Source organism: Oncorhynchus mykiss, chromosome 10 (assembly GCF_057628025.1).
Source record: "Oncorhynchus mykiss isolate SJ-2025 chromosome 10, ASM5762802v1, whole genome shotgun sequence".
NCBI lineage: Eukaryota > Metazoa > Chordata > Actinopteri > Salmoniformes > Salmonidae > Oncorhynchus > Oncorhynchus mykiss.
The window spans coordinates 55,411,375-55,435,409 of NC_143031.1; the positions used below are offsets into that span (position 1 = coordinate 55,411,375).

General features: G+C 43.3%; 1 protein-coding gene across 1 annotated transcript in view; it reads left to right on the top strand.

The window, feature by feature from the left end:
- Positions 1–24,035, top strand: part of LOC110534296 (guanylate cyclase soluble subunit beta-1) — a 41,997-nt gene continuing 17,962 nt past the window's right edge. The window contains exons 1-10 of the mRNA XM_021619070.3: positions 1–202; positions 574–647; positions 2,414–2,514; positions 2,702–2,820; positions 10,162–10,359; positions 11,738–11,968; positions 12,207–12,323; positions 12,558–12,691; positions 14,588–14,785; positions 23,242–23,479. Of these exons, the coding sequence (XP_021474745.1) occupies positions 200–202; positions 574–647; positions 2,414–2,514; positions 2,702–2,820; positions 10,162–10,359; positions 11,738–11,968; positions 12,207–12,323; positions 12,558–12,691; positions 14,588–14,785; positions 23,242–23,479 (1,413 nt within the window). The 5' untranslated portion in view covers positions 1–199. The remainder of the gene's footprint in view (positions 203–573; positions 648–2,413; positions 2,515–2,701; positions 2,821–10,161; positions 10,360–11,737; positions 11,969–12,206; positions 12,324–12,557; positions 12,692–14,587; positions 14,786–23,241; positions 23,480–24,035) is intronic.

Below are 24,035 nucleotides of genomic sequence, written 5' to 3' on the forward strand. Positions count from 1 at the left end.
ACTTCTTCCTCAGTGGCCGGTTGCCGAGTGAGTATTTTTTTTCCTTGAGCTCTCATTGGACATATTCGACGTCAGTTTGGGGAATGTTTTCAGGAATGAAGACGCAACGTAACATCTGCAAACTGTGAAGGTGCCGTGATAATTTAGACATAACAGTTTACTTACGTTGATAGGGAATCGGGAAGAACTGGTCGTAAAAATGGTATGTAAACATCGACATATTAGATTCCACGGCGACATTTGATTGCCTTTTTGATGTGTAGTGGTGTGTTTTCCGTATGAGAACGAGCTATCAGCCTATGGCTACAGCATTCGTTCACCATGCTAACGTTACTTAATGTAAATTACCACTGAAATTCGTTATTCGACTGCGATTCTATCGTTCTAATAATCATGCTGCATCAATTAACGCATGATTTGCTGTTGTACAATTTAAGCATACTTTCCTTGCAATTACAATGGAATCATAACACTATCATCACTATAAGGCATTTATTTACATACTTGTTATTCCCAGTATTTTCAGATTTATGTTTCTCTATTATTTCTGTATTCTGTTTTATTTCGTTTTAGTATGGTTTTGTCAACCACGCCTTGGAACTACTTGTATTAAGAAATTATGGCGAAGAAGTGTGGGAAGACATCAAGTAAGTTTAAATAATTATTTTGTATTTGTGAATGACACAGGGATTTTGCATATCATAATTCAAAGCAGAAAATTAGAATAAAACCATGTGGCCATGTTGCAAAAGCAAAACAAAGAATTAGCAGATATGGTCATTACATAGATATGTTATTAACGCTTCACATTAAGTTGCTCCTATAACTGTGTATTAACACTGTAGTAACACACATGACACAGAACACATTGATTGTGTATTGTGGATATGTGGTAGGAGAGTAGTGGCCTGAGGGGCAGACACTTAATGTGTTGTGAAAAGTGTTATGAAATGTAATGTCATGTAAAATTTTAAATTGTATATAACTGCCTTAATTTTGCTTAATGAATACAAAAGTACAAAAAGCTAATTACACTACTGCCTATGTAATTACCATGTAATAACAATTGCTGTTACTTTACATTGTTATTACACTTTAATTTTGTTTACTACATTGTCTTGACCACAACCTTATGTAACCTACTAATATGACATAAAAATATGTCCTAAAAATATGTCCATTAACCATATTATAGTTTTGAAATCAATAATCTCCCCCTATTGCTAAACAGAGTGGATAACGAATGGCCATGTCAAGATATTCCACTGATGATACATGACCAGCAGATATAGTGGTAGTTGGCCAATCTGTAACTTAAAACATGTGACCATAAATCACCAGCAAACATAAAAGAAAACAATATATAATTAATCAATTCATTCTTAAATTACATCACCCTTATGAGAAGGCGAGCCATATTTTTACTCAATCATTCATTTTCATTAGCCTTATAATAGTGGCGATAATGAGAGGTTGTGAATGTTGTTGCATTATGATAACAATCCCCTCTTTTCAAAGTGCTCAAATATTTGGCAAGATCCACATTTATTTTTCTTCCTCAGTCTTCGCTTTCCAGGACCCAGACTTTCATCCCACCCTATAAGAACAGATGCACAGCTGCCTCTCCGAAAAACGTGTTTTGAGGAATCTCCCAAGATATATTGCAGCACAATGTTATCTTAATGTTATCTCAACCTTATCTTGGCTGACGTTATTCAACATTATTACATGTCTAATTATTCAAGCAATGTTAGATTTTCAGATCTTGTAGCTCAGAGCAATTGAAAAATGAAATCTTATTTTCACTACATTTTTACATTGCTTGGTGTGTTTGTTCAGCTGATTACATGCTCAGAAAAAGTGGTTGCTAGCCAGCACAGCAAATCAGTATTGTTTTCTCAGATCAACTCAGTAATCAGGTCAAATAGACCTCATTAGGATATATAACAGTCTTATTTATTAGCATGCCAAATACATTTTCTCATTGTAACTTCTAAATATAGATAATCCTACAATGCAGTTAATGCTCAAAGGTAGTTTAATGGTACTGCAACATTCATGAAGGTGTCATGACTGGTTTCATAACGGTGTTATGAATGGCTTATGTATACCCCCCTACAATAAAGTGTTACTGATTGTTTTTGTTTGGACCCAATAAGTGTAGGTATCACTTTACTGAAGGCCCTTTATGTATGCATTCATTAAGCCTTTATAACAACTATATAAGACGCTTATACTGTCAGTCACAGGCAGAAACAACAGCATACAATGTTATGAAGCTAGTTTTAATGGATACTATAGAGGACAAAAAATATGTTGTCATGTGCTCTTGGCAACAGCCTCTTTATTACATAGATAATAATCACATTAATATGATGTCTAATAATTCTATTTTCTTCTTACTTGTTATCAGGAGGGAGGCGCAACTCGATGTAGAGGGTCAGTTCCTTGTCAGAATCATATATGAAGATGCCAAAACATACGACCTTGTTGCTGCTGCAAGCAAAGTTCTCAGTACGTTTTTTTTATAATGTTTTGAGATACAAGATATATTATTTGAACCAGTTTATTCATAACATAATTGTACGGCAACAAATTTAAAATATGGTACCCTTTATAAAGGATAACTTATTGTAAAGTGTTACTAATGGGACTGAGATGGTGTATGCAACAAGTGGATACATTTTTTTTTATCTTGCAGAGATTGATGCAGGGTGTATCCTACAGATGTTTGGGAAGATGTTTTTTGAGTTTTGCCAAGAATCAGGGTATGACACCATCCTGCGTGTTTTAGGCTCCAATGTCCGTGAATTCTTGCAGGTAAGCACTCCAGTTCCCTTCTTAATCTTTCTTCAGTTAACAGAAACTAATGTAAAACAATGTACTCTTCAATGTCATGAATGCTTCAACGTAAGTTAAATATGACCTGTATTTTAATTGTACAGTGCCAAAAAAAATTCTGTGACCAGCCTCTCATCTTTGGATTTGGGGGAGGTGACCTTGTAATTCAAATGTATTTATTTATTTTATTTAACTTTTATTTAACTAGGCAAGTCAGTTTAGAACACATTCTTATTTACAATGACGGGCTACAAAAGGCAAAAGACCTGCTGCGGGGACTGGGGCTTGGGATAAATATACAGTGCCTTGCGAAAGTATTCGGCCCCCTTGAACTTTGCGACCTTTTGCCACATTTCAGGCTTCAAACATAAAGATATAAAACTGTATTTTTTTGTGAAGAATCAACAACAAGTGGGACACAATCATGAAGTGGAACGACATTTATTGGATATTTCAAACTTTTTTAACAAATCAAAAACTGAAAAATTGGGCGTGCAAAATTATTCAGCCCCTTTACTTTCAGTGCAGCAGACTCTCTCCAGAAGTTCAGTGAGGATCTCTGAATGATCCAATGTTGACCTAAATGACTAATGATGATAAATACAATCCACCTGTGTGTAATCAAGTCTCCGTATAAATGCAGCTGCAATGTGATAGTCTCAGAGGTCCGTTAAAAGCGCAGAGAGCATCATGAAGAACAAGGAACACACCAGGCAGGTCCGAGATACTGTTGTGAAGAAGTTTAAAGCCGGATTTGGATACAAAAAGATTTCCCAAGCTTTAAACATCCCAAGGAGCACTGTGCAAGCGATAATATTGAAATGGAAGGAGTACCAGACCACTGCAAATCTACCAAGACCTGGCTGTCCCTCTAAACTTTCAGCTCATACAAGGAGAAGACTGATCAGAGATGCAGCCAAGAGGCCCATGATCACTCTGGATGAACTGCAGAGATCTACAGCTGAGGTGGGAGACTCTGTCCATAGGACAACAATCAGTCGTATATTGCACAAATCTGGCCTTTATGGAAGAGTGGCAAGAAGAAAGCCATTTCTTAAAGATATCCATAAAAAGTGTTGTTTAAAGTTTGCCACAAGCCACCTGGGAGACACACCAAACATGTGGAAGAAGGTGCTCTGGTCAGATGAAACCAAAATTGAACTTTTTGGCAACAATGCAAAACGTTATGTTTGGCGTAAAAGCAACACAGCTGAACACACCATCCCCACTGTCAAACATGGTGGTGGCAGCATCATGGTTTGGGCCTGCTTTTCTTCAGCAGGGACAGGGAAGATGGTTAACATTGATGGGAAGATGGATGGAGCCAAATACAGGACCATTCTGGAAGAAAACCTGATGGAGTCTGCAAAAGACCTGAGACTGGGACGGAGATTTGTCTTCCAACAAGACAATGATCCAAAACATAAAGCAAAATCTACAATGGAATGGTTCAAAAATAAACATATCCAGGTGTTAGAATGGCCAAGTCAAAGTCCAGACCTGAATCCAATCGAGAATCTGTGGAAAGAACTGAAAACTGCTGTTCACAAATGCTCTCCATCCAACCTCACTGAGCTTGTGCTGTTTTTCAAGGAGGAATGGGAAAAAATGTCAGTCTCTGTCACACCCTGACCATAGTTTACTTTGTATATTTCTATGTTGTGGTTGGTCAGGGTGTGATCTGAGTGGGCATTCTATGTTACATGTCTAGTTTGTCTAGTTCTATGTTCGGCCTGATATGGTTCTCAATTAGAGGCAGGTGTTCGTCATTGTCTCTGATTGGGAACCATATTTAGGTAGCCTGGGTTTCACTGTGTGTTTGTGGGTGATTGTTCCTGTCTATGTGTTTTCACCAGATAGGCTGTTTAGGTTTTCGTTACGTTCATTACGTCCTTTATTTTTGTAGTGTTTGTATTGATTCGTGGTTTACGTTTGTTCATTAAAACATGGATCGAAATCTACACGCTGCATTTTGGTCCGACTCTCCTTCACATACAGAAAACCGTTACAGAATCACCCACCACCAACGGACCAAGCAGCGTGTCAACAGACAGCAACAGCAGCGAAAAGAGGAATGGACATGGGAGGACGTTATGGACAGCAGGAGTATGGACTATACTACTTGGGAGGAGATCGACAGGTGGGCGGCCGACCCAGGAAGAGTGCCGGAGCCCGCCTGGGATTCGCTGGAGCAGTGCGAGGAAGGTTATCGTAGAATGGAGGCGGTGAAAGCAGAGAGGCGCTGGTATGAGAAGGCAGCACGGCGACGCGGATGGAAGCCTGAGAGGCAGCCCCAAAAATTTCTTGGGGGGGGGGGCTAACAGGGAGTATGGCTACGCCAGGTAGGAGACCTGGGCAGACTCCCTGTGCTTACCGGGGGGCTAGAGAGACCGGACAGGCACCGTGTTATGCAGTGGTGCGCACGGTGTCTCCAGTGCGGGTGCATAGCTCGGTGCGGTATATTCCAGCTCCGCGTGTCGGCCGGGCTAGATTGAGCGTCGAGCCTAATGCCATGAAGCCGGCTCTACGCAGCTGGTCCCCAGTGCGTCTCCTTGGGCCGGCTTACATGGCACCAGCCTTGCGCTCGGTGTCTCCAGTTCGCCTGCATAGCCCAGTGCGGGCTATTCCACCTCGCCGCACTGGCAGGGCGACCGTGAGCATTCAACCAGGTAAGGTTGGGCAGGCTCGGTGCTCAAGAGCTCCAGTGCGCCTGCACGGTCCGGTTTTTCCAGTACCACCTCCACACCCCAGCCCTCCGGTAAGCAGCTCCCCGCACCAGGCTTCCTGTGCGTGTCCTCGGCCCAGTACCACCAGTGCCAGCACCACGCATCAGGCCTACAGTGCGCCTCGCCTGTCCAGCGCTGCCAGAGCCTTCCTCCTCTTTAGCGCTGTCGGAGTCTCCCGCCTGTTTAGCGCTGTCAAAGCTTTCCGCCTCTACAGCGCTGCCGGAGTCTCCCGCCTGTTCGGAACTGCCAGTCTGCAAGGAGATGCCAGTCTGCAAGGAGCTGCCAGTCTGCAAGGAGCTGCCAGTCTGCAAGGAGCTGCCAGTCTGCCTAGAGCTGCCAGTCTGCATAGAGCTGCCAGTCTGCAAGGAGCTGCCAGTCTGCAAGGAGCTGCCAGTCTGCAAGGAGCCGCCAGAGCTGCCAGTCTGCAGGATGCCGCCAAAGCTGCCAGTCTGCAAGGAGCCGCCAGAGCTGCCAGTCTGCAAGGAGCCGCCAGAGCTGCCAGTTAGCATGGAGCAGCCAGAGCCGCCAAATCAAATCAAATCAAATCAAATTTATTTTATATAGCCCTTCGTACATCAGCTGATATCTCAAAGTGCTGTACAGAAACCCAGCCTAAAACCCCAAACAGCAAGCAATGCAGGTGAAGAAGCACGGTGGCTAGGAAAAACTCCCTAGAAAGGCCAAAACCTAGGAAGAAACCTAGAGAGGAACCAGGCTATGTGGGGTGGCCAGTCCTCTTCTGGCTGTGCCGGGTGGAGATTATAACAAAACATGGTCAAGATGTTCAAATGTTCATAAATGACCAGCATGGTCGAATAATAATAAGGCAGAATAGTTGAAACTGGAGCAGCAGCACAGTCAGGTGGACTGGGGACAGCAAGGAGTCATCATGTCAGGTATTCCTGGGGCATGGTCCTAGGGCTCAGGTCCTCCGAGAGAGAGAAAGAAAGAGAGAATTAGAGAGAGCATATGTGGGATGGCCAGTCCTCTTCTGGCTGTGCCGGGTGGAGATCAGCATGGAGCAGCCAGAGCCGCCAGTCAGCATGGAGCAGCCAGGGCCGCCAGTCAGCATGGAGCAGCCAGGGCCGCCAGTCAGCATGGAGCAGCCAGGGCCGCCAGTCAGCATGGAGCAGCCAGAGCAGCCAGTTAGCATGGAGCAGCCAGTCAGCATGGAGCAGCCAGAGCTGCCAGTCAGCATGGAGCAGCCAGAGCTGCCAGTCAGCATGGAGCAGCCAGAGCTGCCAGTCAGCATGGAGCAGCCAGAGCTGTCAGTCAGCATGGAGCAGCCAGTCAGCATGGAGCAGCCAGAGCTGCCAGTCAGCATGGGGCAGCCAGTTAGCATGGAGCAGCCAGTCAGCATGGAGCAGCCAGAGCTGCCAGTCAGCATGGAGCAGCGAGAGCTGCCAGTCAGCATGGGGCAGCCAGTCAGCATGGAGCAGCCAGAGCTGCCAGTCAACCAGACTCTTCCAGATCTGCCAGTCGACCAGACTCTTCCAGATCTGCCAGTCGACCAGACTCTTCCAGATCTGCCAGTCGACCAGACTCTTCCAGATCTGCCAGTCGACCAGACTCTTCCAGATCTGCCAGTCGACCAGACTTTTCCAGATCTGCCAGTCGACCAGACTCTTCCAGATCTGCCAGTCGACCAGACTCTTCCAGATCTGCCAGTCGACCAGACTCTTCCAGATCTGCCAGTCGACCAGACTCTTCCAGATCTGCCAGTCGACCAGACTCTTCCAGATCTGCCAGTCGACCAGACTCTTCCAGATCTGCCAGTCGACCAGACTCTTCCAGATCTGCCAGTCGACCAGACTCTTCCAGATTCTCCAGTCGACCAGGATCTGCTAGATCCAACTACCTGCCTGGGCTTCCTCTCAGTGCTGAGCTTCCTCTCAGTGCTGAGCTTACTCTCAGTGCTGAGCTACCCATCAGTCCCGAGCTACCTCTGTCCCGAGCTGTCCCTCTGTCCCGAGCGGTCATTAAGGAGGGTAACCTATCTAGGGACGCTAAGGAGGTGGACTAAAACTATTATGGAGTGGGGTCCACGTCCAGCGCCAGAGCCGCCACCGCGGACAGATGTCCACCCAGACCCTCCCCTATAGGTTCAGGTTTTGCGGCCGGAGTCCGCACCTTGGGGGGGGGGTACTGTCACACCCTGACCATAGTTTACTTTGTATATTTCTATGTTGTGGTTGGTCAGGGTGTGATCTGAGTGGGCATTCTATGTTACATGTCTAGTTCTATGTTCGGCCTGATATGGTTCTCAATCAGAGGCAGGTGTTCGTCATTGTCTCTGATTGGGAACCATATTTAGGTAGCCTGGGTTTCACTGTGTGTTTGTGGGTGATTGTTCCTGTCTATGTGTTTTCACCAGATAGGCTGTTTAGGTTTTCGTTACGTTCATTACGTCCTTTATTTTTGTAGTGTTTGTATTGATTCGTGTTTTACGTTTGTTCATTAAAACATGGATCGAAATCTACATGCTGCATTTTGGTCCGACTCTCCTTCACATACAGAAAACCGTTAGTCTCTCGATGTGCAAAACTGATAGAGACATACCCCAAGCGACTTACAGCTGTAATCACAGCAAAAGGTGGCGCTACAAAGTATTAACTTAAGGGGGCTGAATAATTTTGCACGCCCAATTTTTCAGTTTTTGATTTGTTAAAAAAGTTTTAAATTTCCAATAAATGTCGTTCCACTTCATGATTGTGTCCCACTTGTTGTTGATTCTTCACAAAAAAAATACAGTTTTATATCTTTATGTTTGAAGCCTGAAATGTGGCAAAAGGTCGCAAAGTTCAAGGGGGCCGAATACTTTCGCAAGGCACTATCTCAGATAGGGGGGAGTGAGGCCTAAGAGGGTTTTGTAAATAGTCATCAACCAGTGGGTCTTGCAACGGGTATACAGAAATGACCAGTTTACAGAGGAATATAGAGTGCAGTGATGTGTCCTATAAGGAGCATTGGTGGCAAATCTGATGGCTGAATGGTAAAGAACATCTAGCCGCTCGAGAGCACCCTTACCTGCCGATCTATGAATTATGTCTCCGTATTCTGGCATGGGTAGGATGGTCATCTGAATCAGGGTTAGTTTGGCAGCTGGGGTGAAAGAGGAGTGATTACAATAGAGGAAACCAAGTCTAGATTTAACTTTGTCCTGCAGCTTTGATATGTGCTGAGAGAAGAACAGTGCACCGTATAGCCATACTCCCAAGAACTTGTATGAGGTGACTACCTCAAGCTCTAAACCCTCAGAGGTAGTAATAACAGTTGTGGGAAGAAGGGCATTCTTCTTACCAAACCACATTACCTTTGTTTTGGAGGTGTTCAGAACAAGGTTACATTCTTGAGGTGGAGTAACTCTGCAAGATCACGGTCGAACCAGGGGCTGAACCTGTTTTTAATTCTCATTTTCTTTATGGGGGCGTGTTTGTGAACAATACCGTTGAAAATATAAAAAAAGAAGGTCCAAGCGTTTTCGACAGAGATCAAGCTCATTCTATACCATTTTACAGAGGCCAGTTCATGAAGGAAGGCTTGCTCATTAAAGTTTTTTAGCAAGTGTCTATGACAAATCAGGACAGGACATTTCACTGAGCAGCCATTACGAACACAGGCTGTAAAACAGTGATCACTATGGTCATTACAGAAAACACCAGACTGGCTTCTAAACAGCTTTTACCCCCAAGCCATAAGACTCCTGAACATCTAGTCAAATGGCTACCCAGACTGTTTGCATCCCCCCCCCCTCCCCTCTCCACACCACTGCCACTCTCTGTTGTCATCTATGCATAGTCACTTTAATAACTCTACCTACATGTACATTCTACCTCAACTAACCAGTGCCCCCGCACATTGACTCTGTCCCGGCACCCCCCTGTAAATATTGTTTTTTTTTTTTTACTGCTGCTCTTTAATTACTTGTTACTTTTATATTTTATTCTTATCCATATTTTTGAAACTGCACTGTTGGTTAGGGGCTCGTAAGTAAGCATTTCACTGTAAGGGTGTTGTATTCGGCGCATGTGACTAATACAATTTGATTTGATATCTATCACGATTATTTGTGAAGATAATATCGAGGAGAGTAGCCTTTTCTGGGTGTTTGGAGTCATACCTTGTTGGATTGGTCATAATCTGAGAAATATTTAGGGAATCCCGTTGCTTTAGGACCTGGTCAGGTGGTTTAAGCATGTCCCAGTTTAGGTCACCTAGCAGGACAAATTCACATTTAGGGGCTAGGAGAGAGCTTAGGGCAGGTAGGGTACATGCCGGTGCTTATGGAGGACGATGGCACCCAGCAACAGTCAAAAAATAGATATTTGAAAGTTTAATGCTTAGATTTGCCAAGACCGAACGCTCTGTTTACAAACACAAAAAGTAGGGCTTTGCTTTGGGTTGAAACTGAGATAAAGGAGTGAGGACTGGAGTTATGCAACCTTATTCTAAAGGAACTTTTCCTGCTCCCAGATCTGTTTATGCTGTGTAGCCAACTCCTATGGTGTTTGGCATGACAATGACCACATGAGTTGGCTATACAGCACAAACCGAGAAACTCCCCTTTCAATCATTTATGCAACCCCCCATACAGAATCTGGATGCCCTCCACGACCACCTAGGTACCATCTACCCTGGGATGAGGGCTCCGTCCTTCCGCTGCACGGATGCGGAGAAGGGCAACAATCTGATCCTGCACTACTACTCGGAGAGGGAGGGGCTCCAGGACATCGTGATCGGCATCATCAAGACGGTGGCCCAACAGATCCACGGCACCGAAATAGAAATGAAGGTATGCTGTTTTAAAGAAAATAAGTATCTTATTACTTAAAGGGATAGTTCAGGATTTTGGCAATGAGGCCCTTTATCTACTTCCCCAGAATCAGATGAACTCGTGGATACCATTTCTATGTCTCTGTGTTCAGTATGAATGAAGTTAAGAGGTAGTTTTGCGAGCCAATGCTAACTACACCTAGACCTAACTCTGGCACTGTTTTTTTGGGTGCCTTGGTAGCTATTCGGATTCTTGGGGATCTTGCCTTCAGTCCATAAATGGGACAGTGGTCGACTTTTCAAATTCAGGAGTTGTTTGGGTCTTAGCAACTGCTAGGTGTTTGTCACCCACAGTGGGCATTTGTTGAGATGCTGGTGGGTCTCTGTCAACTTGGGTCAGATGTCTATGGACGGGGCAGAATGTTAGTACACCCAGAAGGTGACATAATGCAATTAACAAATAGCTAGTAGTTATAGTTTACGATAGTGTATTTTAAAGTGTCTAACCATTATTGGACTGATATGTGTGATGACAGTTTTAAGGCTAGGAGTATGTGAATAATCGTTCCCATTATTGATATCTGTCATTCTAATTTTCAAGCTAGGGATGTGTGAATAAGCTATGCACATTCTTAATAGCAAAGTTGTCCATGCAGCAAACACTAGGTGGAATTAGTATACACCATTGGTATCGACTTGGATAGTCCTTTCAAAAATCTTGTCTCTGAGCACTTACGATACCTCCTCATTTTCAGAGAAAGCCAACTCTACTATCAAACCTAATCATAACGCAGAGATAGAGATGTCAGTATGTATTTTTTCTCTTCCAGGCTCAGCGTAAAATTAAATGGAGGAGCTGAATTGACAGACCCTCCAAATGTGACACCAGCTTTTCTGGAAATGTTATCCGCCGTTGCCACGGCAACCGTGTGCGTCAGAGTCAAGCCATTGACGTCAGTGTATAGACTTAAAAGGACTTGTTGTGGCCAGGCAGTAAACCTCACCAGAACATCACTGTGTTTAAAACCATCACACCAAACCTTAGATATTCATATAAAGACATACAGTATTTCGATGCCTATGCGTTTACCAACCACCCACCGGTATCTCTTACATTATCTCTTGCCATAATGGGTGGACTGGTGGCCATTTTGAGTGTCCCCATAAAGTAAAGCAGGAAATAAACACAGAGTGCATGCTCCTGTGTTTATATCCTGCTTTACTTTATGGGGACACTCAAAATGGCCACCAGTCCACCCATTATGGCAAGAGATAATGTAAGAGATACCGGTGGGTGGTTGGTAAACGCATAGGCATCGAAATACTGTAGCATGCACTCATTCTAATTTTATGGTTGTACCTTCCTCCCTTTATGAAATCCATTCTTCCTTCACCAGGTGATCCAGCACAAGAGTGAGGAGTGTGACCACATTAAGTTCCTGATCGAGGAGAAGGACTCGGAGGAAGAGGCCTTCTATGAGGATCTGGACGGCTTCGAGGAGAATGGCACGCAGGAGACCCGGATCAGCCCCTACACCTTCTGCAAGGCCTTCCCCTTCCACCTCATGTTCGACAGGGACCTGATGCTCACTCAGTGCGGCAATGCCATCTTCCGTGTGCTGCCGCAGGTTTATGTCTATTTAGTTATAGGACGTTATGAGATTTTATGTGTGTAAGTAACTTCTCTTATACTGCATTATGACTACATTATAACTCAGTATGAGTGTGTTTATAATGCATTGCAGATATGGGCTTCACAGGTAGCCTGCAATTATAATGCATTATGATGTGGTTGTAATGTATTGTAAGACTTGTCATTAGCATGTATGACCCACTTATGAAGTGTTTTGCTGGTGTATTCCTTAGCTCCAGCCGGGCATCTGTAACCTGCCCTCCGTGTTCTCTCTGGTGCGTCCACACATAGACTTCAGCTTCCAAGGCATGCTCTCCCACATCAACACTGTCTTCGTTCTGCGAAGCAAGGTACGCCAAGAATACTCACTAATTACACATTTAGCTTTTTAATTTAACGTTAAAATTACATCAGAAAAATAATAATAAAAAATAAAATAGAAAAACTGGATAGAAAGCTGCATTTATATTTTCTGTGTCCTGGCTGCTTGTGTGTTTGTCTGTGCTTGCATGTGCATGCATACATACATACATGTGCGTGTGATTCTGTCTGTTTGTGTGTGCATGTGTATTACGTCCTTCCAGGAGGGCCTCTTGAACGTGGAGACTTCAGAGAACGAGGACGAGCTGACTGGTGCTGAGATCAGCTGCCTGAGGCTGAAGGGACAGATGATCTACCTGCCCGAGGCGGAGAACATCCTCTTCCTCTGTTCTCCCAGGTTCTGCCGCTGTGGAATTAGAAAACTATGTGCTGTCCGAAGGTTGTGTCCCAATCACAAATGGCACCCTTTTCCTTACATAGTGCACGGAAAGCTTAAAGATCATGTTGGTTTTCTGAAAGTGCGAGACGTCATTGGTTCCAGATCGTTTGTCTGTTTCAGTCTGTCTCTGGCTTCCTGCTGCTGTGGCGTTAGACAAAGACAATGTGCTGTTCTAGGCTGCGTCCCAAATGGGCACATGGAGCTCTGGTCAAAAGTAGTGCACTATGTAGGGATTAGGGTGCTATTTGGGATTTAGTCTTAGCCTTCGGATGGATGGCTGTGCTGGATGGATGCCGTGGGGTGGATGTCTCTTGGTTGGTGTGTGAAACCTAATTGGATTCAAAACCACAGCTACTGTAGTGCAGCAGGTGGTCTGGCCTTAGAGGGCCAATCTACAGTTGAAACAATAACAAAGTGACACCCCGCCTTTGTTTTGGTAAAAAGCTGAGGGATGGGTCTGGAAAAATGTAACTACTCTCAGATTCATAGACAGAGCTATGGATGCAATGACTGACCAACCATTAAAGTAAAACAAGGTTCTATTTGGGTTCTGACAAGGTGTCACAGCTGAACTAAGCTCATTAGGAGTGTATAAGTGATATTCTTCAAGAATCAATGGGTGTATATCATTATTGGATGTAGATTGTCCCTTTTATAGAGATTGTCTTTTTTATAAAATCTTTGGTAACACTTTACTTAAAGCGTCCATTTATATATTGTTTTATAACAAGGTTTATAATATGTCTCAAACAAGCTGTTACTGTATTTAGTCCACATCATTATGAGCATCTTATAAGACAGGCTAATCAAAAAAAAAAAAACATTTTCTGGTTGAAAACGGCCTGTTGGTAATAGTCATATACACCATTTCTAGTCCCAGAAGTGACTAAAAAGTGTAAATATAGGTTAACTTAAGTAATAAAGTCCCCCCGAAAATGTCAGAGGGTTGGGTTTGATTTTAAGTTATGCCCACAAACTGACCATGTTGGATATCTCTATGGGGCTAGTTACGGACCGTCAATAAATTACATAATTTATATGGGACAATATGTTGACATTTCAATAGTTCCACATTTTAGTGATGTAAAAACCTCAAACCAACTATAAATTGTACAAATTCATGTAAAATATTGAAAGCATTTAATAAGAAACCTAAAAGGTGTAACATGAAAATATTGTCCCATGCCAACCAGAAGCATTGGTTGGCATGGGTTAGATGTCCTTTCAAATCAGTGAAGGGAAGTGAACAAGTTCACACAGATAATTGGAACACACACCATGTACCTGGTAAAACCTTATTTCTATCAAGTGATCATCTAGAGAAAGTAGTGTCCCTGCATGGCGCCAGCAGGTGGTGAAACAACATTGGTGTTGTCGTTTACAGAAGGAAAGACACTTGACTTTTTCACCAGTGACTGTATCATTTTGGCCCTGTTCAGTCAGTCATTACAGCTGAATATTATGTCTAGATCAGAGAGCGTGGCATCTAGAGTGCATTGTGTCTGTTAGACCTTTCATTGAAATGTGTTTGATTGAAGTTTATTGAAAGTGATTATCATGAGAGAATTGAGCTCTTGATACTGGACAAAGGGATAGAAAAATATAGTAACTTGCTCTCCTGCGTTCATAAGAGGACAAGCCTTTATGATGTGTCTTTAAGTATAACATTCTCAATTGACCCAAATTACTTATTTAGTCAATCATTATAAGATGATAGTTATTATAATTGGGGTAACATGCTAATCATAATGCATTATATGTTGTGTCCTGCTGATCACGGCCCCTGCTGAGTTGTGTTCAGCCACTGTTTAGTGTTCGGCCTCTGATGATGCGTCACCAACATTGTGTGTTCAGTGTGATGAACCTGGATGACCTGACGCGGAGAGGCCTGTACCTGAGCGACATCCCGTTGCACGATGCCACACGTGACCTGGTTCTGCTGGGAGAACAGTTCCGTGAGGAGTACAAGCTGACCCAGGAACTGGAGATCCTGACTGACCGTCTGCAGCACACCCTCCGGGCCCTGGAGGATGAGAAGAAGAAGACGGACAGGTTCGTAGACTCCCGACCCATCGCCCTCACCCTCATAGTTTGATAGAATCCTTCACCCATTTCCATTTTTTACGTAAAGGGATGGTTCATTCCAAATAGAATTTCAGCTGTGTTGAAGTCTTTGGTGTAGCGGTCTAAACTCCCGACTCCAACCACATACTCATTTTACATTAGAGATTCTTCAAATTACCCACCCTTTTCCTTGATGACAGCTTTGCACAGTCTTGGCATTCTCTCAACCAGTGTTATTTTATAGTTTTGATGTCTTTACTATTATGCTACAATGTAGAACATAGTACAAATAAAGAAAAACCCTGGAATGAGTAGGTGTGTCCAAACTTTTGACTGGTACTGTATGTCAAATCCAAAGTTCAATTTATTAAGCATTTAGGTAAAAAATGTTTTGGTCAAGTACCTTCATTAAAACTGGATCCATGAAATTCTAATCTGACACCAACAGAACCCGGCCATAAAATTTATTTAAAAAAATCCCGATCCAATACGGATCTGAGGTCGACCACATCCGACCCAAAATATGTCCGAAATGAGGGAGAATCTGATCCAAATTGGTTAATGTCGGTATCAAACCCAAATGTATCCAAATGAGAAAAAAATGCAGCTTTATTGATGTGCAAGCTAGTAGAATTGTTTTGACTTTGGCGGGCAGTGAACGTTAATGTATATCATGCATTTTCTGTTGTAGGCCTATCTAAAATAATTTAGTTATTTAGTATTTTCATAAATGACATCCCTAATTTAAAATGTCAACACAAGAAGAAGGGAAGGGGTGTGTGACGAAGACGCGCTATAGGAGCGTCTCTCTCCAGAATGCGCTTTCTGTCTCCTGCTAGTTTGTGCACATTCATTGTGTGTCTGAATTGTTTGCCCTTTGTTTGTTCATGTTTATTTTGCTTGAGCACTCATAGAAGTACCTGGCCTGATGTGCACAAGTGTAGGCCTATAAAAGTTTGCATTTGAGAATATCTGATATTATTTTTTTTCATCACTTCACACAGTCAACAGAGTGTTTTACATCCATTGCGAATGACAATAGTTCATCACTGTATTTGTAACATCTTTCCAAAATCTTCCCGATATGCCTAAGTAACCACTACACCTCGGTGGGCTATAGCAACATTTTGCTGTGTCTGTTCCGAGCTCCTTGGCATGGGAAACTGTGAGTGCCCAGTTGAAACAATGTTGCAAGTTTACAATAGGGAGAGCTCAAACCAGACCGAGAGAAGCAGACAGGCGGAGCATTAAGAGATTAATGCTATTGACTAAACCAACTGCCATGTGTAGCAAATGCTATTTATAGAGGATATTTATTTTCCTGAGGATACTTTTTTCTTCAAATGTAATTTAGGAATTTTCAGGCATATCCGAGGTCAGTAGCCACCTAGCTTGATCCAATCCGGCTTCCAAGGGTCAACTACTGAATTTTGGATCCGACATGTTTGCATACCAGATCGGATTTCAGGTTATCGGGTTTGTGTATATCGGTGAAGACCTCTATGTCAAACCACCAACAAATGTCATATTTGTACCTACTAGGCTACTTCTCCGCAGTGGACGTTCTGTCTGGTAGTTCCCCCTTTGTATGATTTGCCTCTGTCTACTCGGTGGCTCAACAACCTTTCACTGTAACCCAAACACAGCTTCCTCGGTGGCAGCTGTTTACAAAAGGCCCATGTATTATTGTTCACCCATCCCCCACACCACTATTTCTCCCAGAGAGAGAGAGAGAATGCCTCCAGCAGCGTTGACTGCGTTTTAAAGTGCTTTGTGAGGGGGGTGAAAGGTCAAAAGAACAGAGGTCAGGAACGTCGACCACAGTCAGACAGACAACCGCGCGTCCGTACAGTAAACACTGGCAGCTGTTTGTGCTAGCGAACCGAACCGTACTTAAAGTTCCCTCGGTTGGAGTGAGGTTTCGCACGTGCACATTGACAAACACACCTACGGTCACGGCCTCTAACACACATATACACGTGCTTACACACACACACACACACACAGCTTTATTTTAGTGACATTTCTGGAGTTTTTGTAGAATAAGAATTTTGACCATTCAAAATCCTATTTTCCCTAACCATAACCTTAAAACTAACCCTAACCCTTAGCCTAAACCTAACCTTAACTCCAAAAAAAAACCTGAACACTAAACATTAACCATGACCTTAACCCCTAAACCCTATACTGTACAAACACACACATATACACACACTGTTAAGCCTGCTCTAGATGTAGGGCCGAACTATGGCATTTGGGGTTGGGGTCCCCCTCCCAAGAGAAAATGTTGCAGTCTTAAAGCGAATTTCCTGCAATTCTATCCTTTTCGCCATGGGGCATTGAAAATAATTGCTGTTTTATTTACATTTTGCCATGAGGCTCAGAGAACATTTAGCAATTTTCAAGCTAATTTCCTGTTATTCTACACATTTTGCTATCATATGCTTTCTGGAGGTCGGGGGCACGTGCCCTGCGTGCGAGTTCGGTAATCCGGCCCTGTGTAGCACCCTATCTTCTTATTGGGAAATGCTTTCTCTCTTGGCCGTGGTGGGGTATCATTAATATTCTTCATGTAGTTCTGAGTTCTGAGTATGCCTCAGGAGAGGACTCAGGTCCACTACGTTTGATTGGAATTCAAAGCTCTCTCATTTTGGTAGACTGTATTGTAATGTACACTGATCGCTTTCTCAAAGCACATTTTAGAGGTATGCAATTGTGTGGTGATGAAAGTATAAGACGTGTAATTTGGCCTTTGAAATATGTTGCAAACAATGTCTTATTAGACTACTGTATATTGAAAGACGATTTAAGACGATTTATTGAAAGACGATTTAAGACAATTTGTCTAGGTAAAATAAAAAATAAAAACGACTTAACTAAAAGCTAGAAAAAATCTTAAATGATGGAAGGAGATTTTGCAGATTTTGACAGCATTAGAAAGATATCAGATATAGCAAAACATGATAGATTAATACATTTCCCCCTCTACTTTTCATGGCACGGCACAGCAGTGGGTCAGCAACTTGGTGAAGACCGAATGTGGCTCCAGGGCTAAATTAGTTTGACACCCCTGCTTCAGACATATCCCTGGGTTGCGTTACTTTTTTTTGTGGTGTTTCAGAGAATACTTTTAGAGTGCCAGTGTAGAGAGGTATTTGTATGCACCATGTGCCCTGCCATGCTGATACATCATTTATGACATTTCCCATTGGTAGACACAGATGGTAATGCTTTAGTCAGTTACCATGGCTACCACACCCTGCCTGTTCGAGACCAGCTTGTGTAAAGACTTGAGTGAAAAGGGTGAGGTTACCAAAGGGTGTATGAGGTGATGTGTAATGGGAGACCATTAAAACATCGATGGGGTACTCATAACCTGTATACTATATACAATTATGCAGTATATTTATGTTTTTCATATACATACTGTTTATTTAATTTGTTAATTAATTAGTTACTTCATTATAAACAGTTACAGACCTAAACCAAGAGAATATAGGCCTACTAAACTGATACAATTGTTGATATTTTCTTGCTCAACTACCAATGACCTAAAACACAATACAAGAAGCCAAAGACAGTTCTCTTGTCATTTTAAAGCATATTAATATACACTGAGTGTACAAACATTAAGAACACCTTCCTATTATTGATTTGCACCACCCCCTTTTGCCCTCAGAACAACCTTCAATCAAATCAAATTGTATTGTATTGGTGCAGTAATATCTAACAATACACAACAAAACACACATATCTAAAAGTAAAAGAATGGAATTAATAAATATAGAAATATTAGGACAAGCAATGTCAGTACAGAGTATGTGTGTGTGTGTGTGTGTGTGTGTGTGTGTGTGTGTGTGAGATGGGATGGGATGTATAGACATTATGGACAGTATATGGATAGGATATGTAGTAGGATGGATAGGATTTGTAGTATATCTGAAGAATACAATATGGACCCTCTCTTTCTAAAATTATCCGCCGAAATTGTTGCAACCCTTATTACTAGCCTGCTCAACCTCTCTTTCATATCGTCTGAGATCCCCAAAGATTGGAAAGCTGCCGTGGTCATCCCCCTCTTCAAAGGGGGAGACACTAGACCCAAACTGTTGTAGACCTATATTCATCCTGCCCTGCCTTCCTAAAATCTTTGAAAACCAAGTTAACAAACAGATCACCAACCACTTTGAATCCCACCGTACCTTCTCCACTATGCAATCTGGTTTCAGAGCTGGTTATGGGTGCACCTCAGCCACGCTCAAGGTCCTAAACGATATCATAACCGCCATCGATAAAAGACAATACTGTGCAGCCGTCTTCATCGACCTGGCCAAGGCTTTCGACTCTGTTAATCACAGCATTCTTATCGGCAGACTCAATAGCCTTGTATTCTCAAATGACTGCCTCGCCTGTTGTCCGGACCTCTGGCAGTCTCTATGGGGGTGCCACAGGGTTCAATTCTCGGGCCGACTCTTTTCTCTGTATATATCAATGATGTCGCTCTTGCTGCTGGTGATTCTCTGATCCACCTCCTATACAGATGACACCATTCTGTATACATCAGGCCCTTCTTTGGACACTGTGCTAACAAACCTCCAAACGAGCTTCAATGCCATACAACACTCCTTCCGTGGCCTCCAACTGATATGAAATTCTAGTAAAACTAAGGCATGCTCTTTAACCGATTGCTGCCCGCAACCTCCCGCCCGACTAGCATCACTACTCTGGACGGTTCTGACTTAGAAAATGTGGACAACTACAAATACCTAGGTGTCTGGTTAGACTGTAAACTCTCCTTCTTCCAGACTCACATTAAGCATCTCCAATCCAAAATGAAATCTAGAATCGGCCTCCTATTTCACACAAAGCCTCCTTCACTCATGCTTCCAAACATACCCTCGTAACACTGACTATCCTGCCGATCCTTGACTTTGGCGATGTCATTTACAAAATAGCCTCCAACACTCTAATTAGCAAACTGGATTTAGTCAGTCACAGTGCCATCCGGTTTGTCACCAAAGCCCCATATACTACCCACCACTGCGACCTGTATGCTCTCGTTGGCTGGCCGTCACTACATATCTGTCGCAAAACCCACTGGCTCCAGGTTATCTATAAGTCTTTGCAAGGTAATGCCCTATCTCAGCTCACTGGTCACCATAGCAACACCCACCCATAGCACAGGCTCCAGTAGGTCAATTTCACTGGTCATCCCCAAAGGCAACACTTCCTTTGGCCGTCTTTCCTTCCAGTTCTCTAGTGCCAATGACTAAAACGAATTGCAAAAATCACTGAAACTGGAGTCTTATATCTCCCTCTGAAACTTGAAGCATCAGCTGTCAGAGCAGCTTACCGATCACTGTACCTGTACACAGCCAATCTGTAAATAGCACTACCTCATCCCCATATTGTTACTTATCCCTTTGCTCTTTTGCACCCCAATATCTCTACTTGCACATCCTCATCTACACATATATCACTCCAGTGGTAATTGCTGAATTGTAATTATTTCACCTCTATGGCCTATTTATTGCCTTACCTCCCTACTCTTCTACATTTGTACACACTGTACATAGATTTTTCTATTGTGTTATTGACTGTACATTTGTTTATGTGTAACTCTGTGTTGTTGTTTTTGTCGCACTGCTTTTCTTTATCTTGGCCAGGTCGCAGTTGTAAATGAGAACTCTCTCTCAACTGGCCTACCTGGTTAAATAAGGGTGAAATACATAAAAAAGGGATATAATGGTATATGTACAGCAATAGTTGAATAGGATGGCCTGAATAGAGTAGAATACAGTATATACAGTTGAAGTCGGAAGTTTACATACACCTTAGCCAAATAAGTTTAAACTCAGTTTTTCACAATTCCTGAAATTTAATCCTAGTAAAATTCCCTGTCTTAGGTCAGTTACGATTACCACTTTATTTTAAGAATGTGAAATATCAGAATAATAGTAGAGATAATGATTTATTTCAGCTTTTATTTATTTCATCACATTCCCAGTGGGTCAGAAGTTTACATACACTCAATTAGTATTTGGTAGCATTGCCTTTAAATTGTTTAACTTGGGTTTCAGGTAGCCTTCCACAAGCTTCCCACAATAAGTTGTTGTCACGCCCTGACCATAGAGGGCCCTCTTGTTTTGGAAGTTTCACTATCATTAAAATGTGGAACTCTACTCACGCTGCGCCTAGGTCTAATTATTCATACAACGATCGTGACAGTTGTGTGAATTTTGGCCCATTCTTCCTGACAGAGCTGGTGTAACTGAGTCAGGTTTGTAGGCCTCCTTGCTCGCACAAACGTTTTCAGTTCTGCCCACGCATTTTCTATGGGGTTGAGGTCAGTGCTTTGTGATGGCCACTCCAATACCTTGACTTTGTTGTCCTTAAGCCATTTTGCCACAACTTTGGAAGTATGCTTGGGGTCATTGTCCATTTGGAGATCCATTTGCAACCAAGCTTTAACTTCGTGACTGATGTCTTGAGATGTTGCTTCAATATATCCCCATAATTTTACTGCCTCATGATGCCATCTATTTTGTGAAGTGCACCAGTCCCTCCTGCAGCAAAGCACTCCCACAACATGATGCTGCCACCCCCATGCTTCACGGTTGGGATGGTGTTCTTCTGCTTGCAAGCCTCCCCCTTTTTCCGCCAAACATAACGATGGTCATTATGGCCATACAGATCTATTTTTGTTTCATCAGAACAGAGGACATTTCTCCAAAAAGTACGATCTTTGTCCCCATGTGCAGTTGCAAACCATAGTTTGGCTTTTATATGGCAGTTTTGGAGCAGTGGCTTCTTCCTTTCTGAGCGACCTTTCAGGTTAACTGGCCATGGCTCGGGTGGCTGAGGTCCTTGATGATCTTCTTGGCCTTCTTGTGACACTGTTTGCTGTAGATATCCTGGAGGGTAGGCATCGTGCCTCGGGTAATCCGTTGGGCAGACCTCGCTATCCTCTGGAGATCCCTGCGGTTGCGGACAGTGCAATTGCCGAACCAGGGAGTGATACAGCCCGACAGGATGCATCTGTAAAAGTGTGTGAGGGTCTTAGGGGCCAAGCCAAATTTCTTCAGCTTCCTGAGGTTGAAGAGGCTCTGTTGCGCCTTCTTCACCGCACTCTATGTGGGTGGACCATTTCAGATTGTCAGTGATGTGTATGCCGAGGGACTTTAAGCTTTTCACCTTCTCTGCTGCGGCCCTGTCTACGTGGATGGGGACGTGCTCCTTCTGCTGTCTCCTGAAGTCCACAATCAGCTCCTTTATTTTGTTGACATTGAAGGAGAGGTTATTTTCCTGGCACCGCTCTGCCAGGGCCCTCACCTCCTCCCTGTAGGGTGTCTCGTCGTTGTTGGTAATCAGGCCTACCACTATTGTGTCGCCTACAAACTTGATGATTGAGTTGGAGGCGTGCATGGCCACTCAGTCTTGGGTGAACAGGGAATACAGGAGGGGGCTGACACCATTGTGGGGCCCCGATTTTGAGGATCAGCGTAGTGGAGGTGGTGTTGCCTACCTTCACCACCTGGGAGCAGTACATCAGGACGTCCAGGACCCAGTAGCACACTGCAGGGTTCAGACCCAGGACCCCTAGCTTAATGATGAGCTTGGAGGGTACTATGGCATTGAAGGCTGAGCTATAGTCAATGAACAGCATTCTTACATAGCTATTCCTCTTGTCCAGATGGGATAGGGCAGTGTGCAGCGTGATGGCGATTGCATCATCCTTGGATTTATTGGGGCGGTATGCAAATTGCAGTGGGTCTAGGGTGTCGGGTAGGGTGGAGGTGACATGATCCTTAACTAGGCTCTCATTGAAGCAAGTGGGGACAGCAGACTGGGATAGGGAGAGATTGAATATGTCAGTAAACACTACAGCCAGCTGGTCTGTCCATGTTGACTTCAATGCTTCCCATAGTGGTGTCAAGTTGGCTGGATGTCCTTGGGTGGTGGACCATTCTTGATACACACAGGAAACTGTTGAGCGTGAACAACCCAGTAGCGGTACTGTTCTTGACACAAACCGGTGCGCCTACCATACCCCGTTCAAAGGCACTCTTTTGTCTTTCCCATTCTGAATGTCACAAATACATTAATCATTCTTGAACCTGTATCCTCCCCTTCATCTACACTGATTGAAGTGGATTTAACAGGTGACATCAATAAGGGATCATAGCTTTCACCTGGTCAGTCTATGTCATGGAAATGCAGGTGCTCATAATGTTTTTTACACTCTCACTTTTATCCAAGCGACTTACAGTCGTGTATACATGTACCTATGGGACCCCCTTGAATCGAACCCACAATCCTGGGATTGCAAGCACCATACTCTACCAACTGAGCCATACAGGACCACAATCAGTATTACAGGGGATTTTGAGGGGGGAATAAAAACAATAATCTCTACGAGATGTTTTCTTTTCACTTTTCTTTAGATTGCTCTACTCAGTCCTGCCACCATCGGTGGCCAATGAGTTGCGCCACAAGCGTCCAGTCCCTGCCAAACGCTACGACAATGTGACCATCCTCTTCAGCGGCATTGTGGGATTCAACGCCTTCTGCAGCAAACACGCATCAGCTGAGGGTGCCATCAAGATAGTCAACCTGCTCAACGACGTCTATACCCGATTTGACATCCTGACCGACTCGAGAAAGAACCCCTACGTGTACAAGGTTTGAAGGGATATTTTCTTATTTTTATTTACAGATACATTTGAAACATTGACACATTGAATGTGCAACAGTCAGATGCATTGCACCATTATCACACCTTATACCATGGCATTGTAAGTTGAATACTCCTTTCTGATTGGCTTGAAGGGCATTCTAGAGCATTATTTCCCTATAACGCACAATATATTTGCACGGTAGAATTCAATGGCTATAGTTGAATTCAATTTTCATAATAGCAAGCTAGGACTGATGGTTTGGTTAACTAAACTAGCAACTAGGTTTGGTTACCGTGGCAACTAGTGTAGCTATCTGGTAAACTTGCTAGCTACTTCAGCCATTTCACATGGCTTGAAGGGCATTCTAGAGCATTATTTCCCTATAACGCACAATATATTTGCACGGTAGAATTCAATAGCTATAGTTGAATTCGATTTTCATAATAGCAAGCTAGGACTGATGGTTTGGTTAGCTAAACTAGCAACTAGGTTTGGTTACCCTGGCAACTAGTGTAGCTATATGGTAAACTTGCTAGCTACTTCAGTGGATGTTGAACACA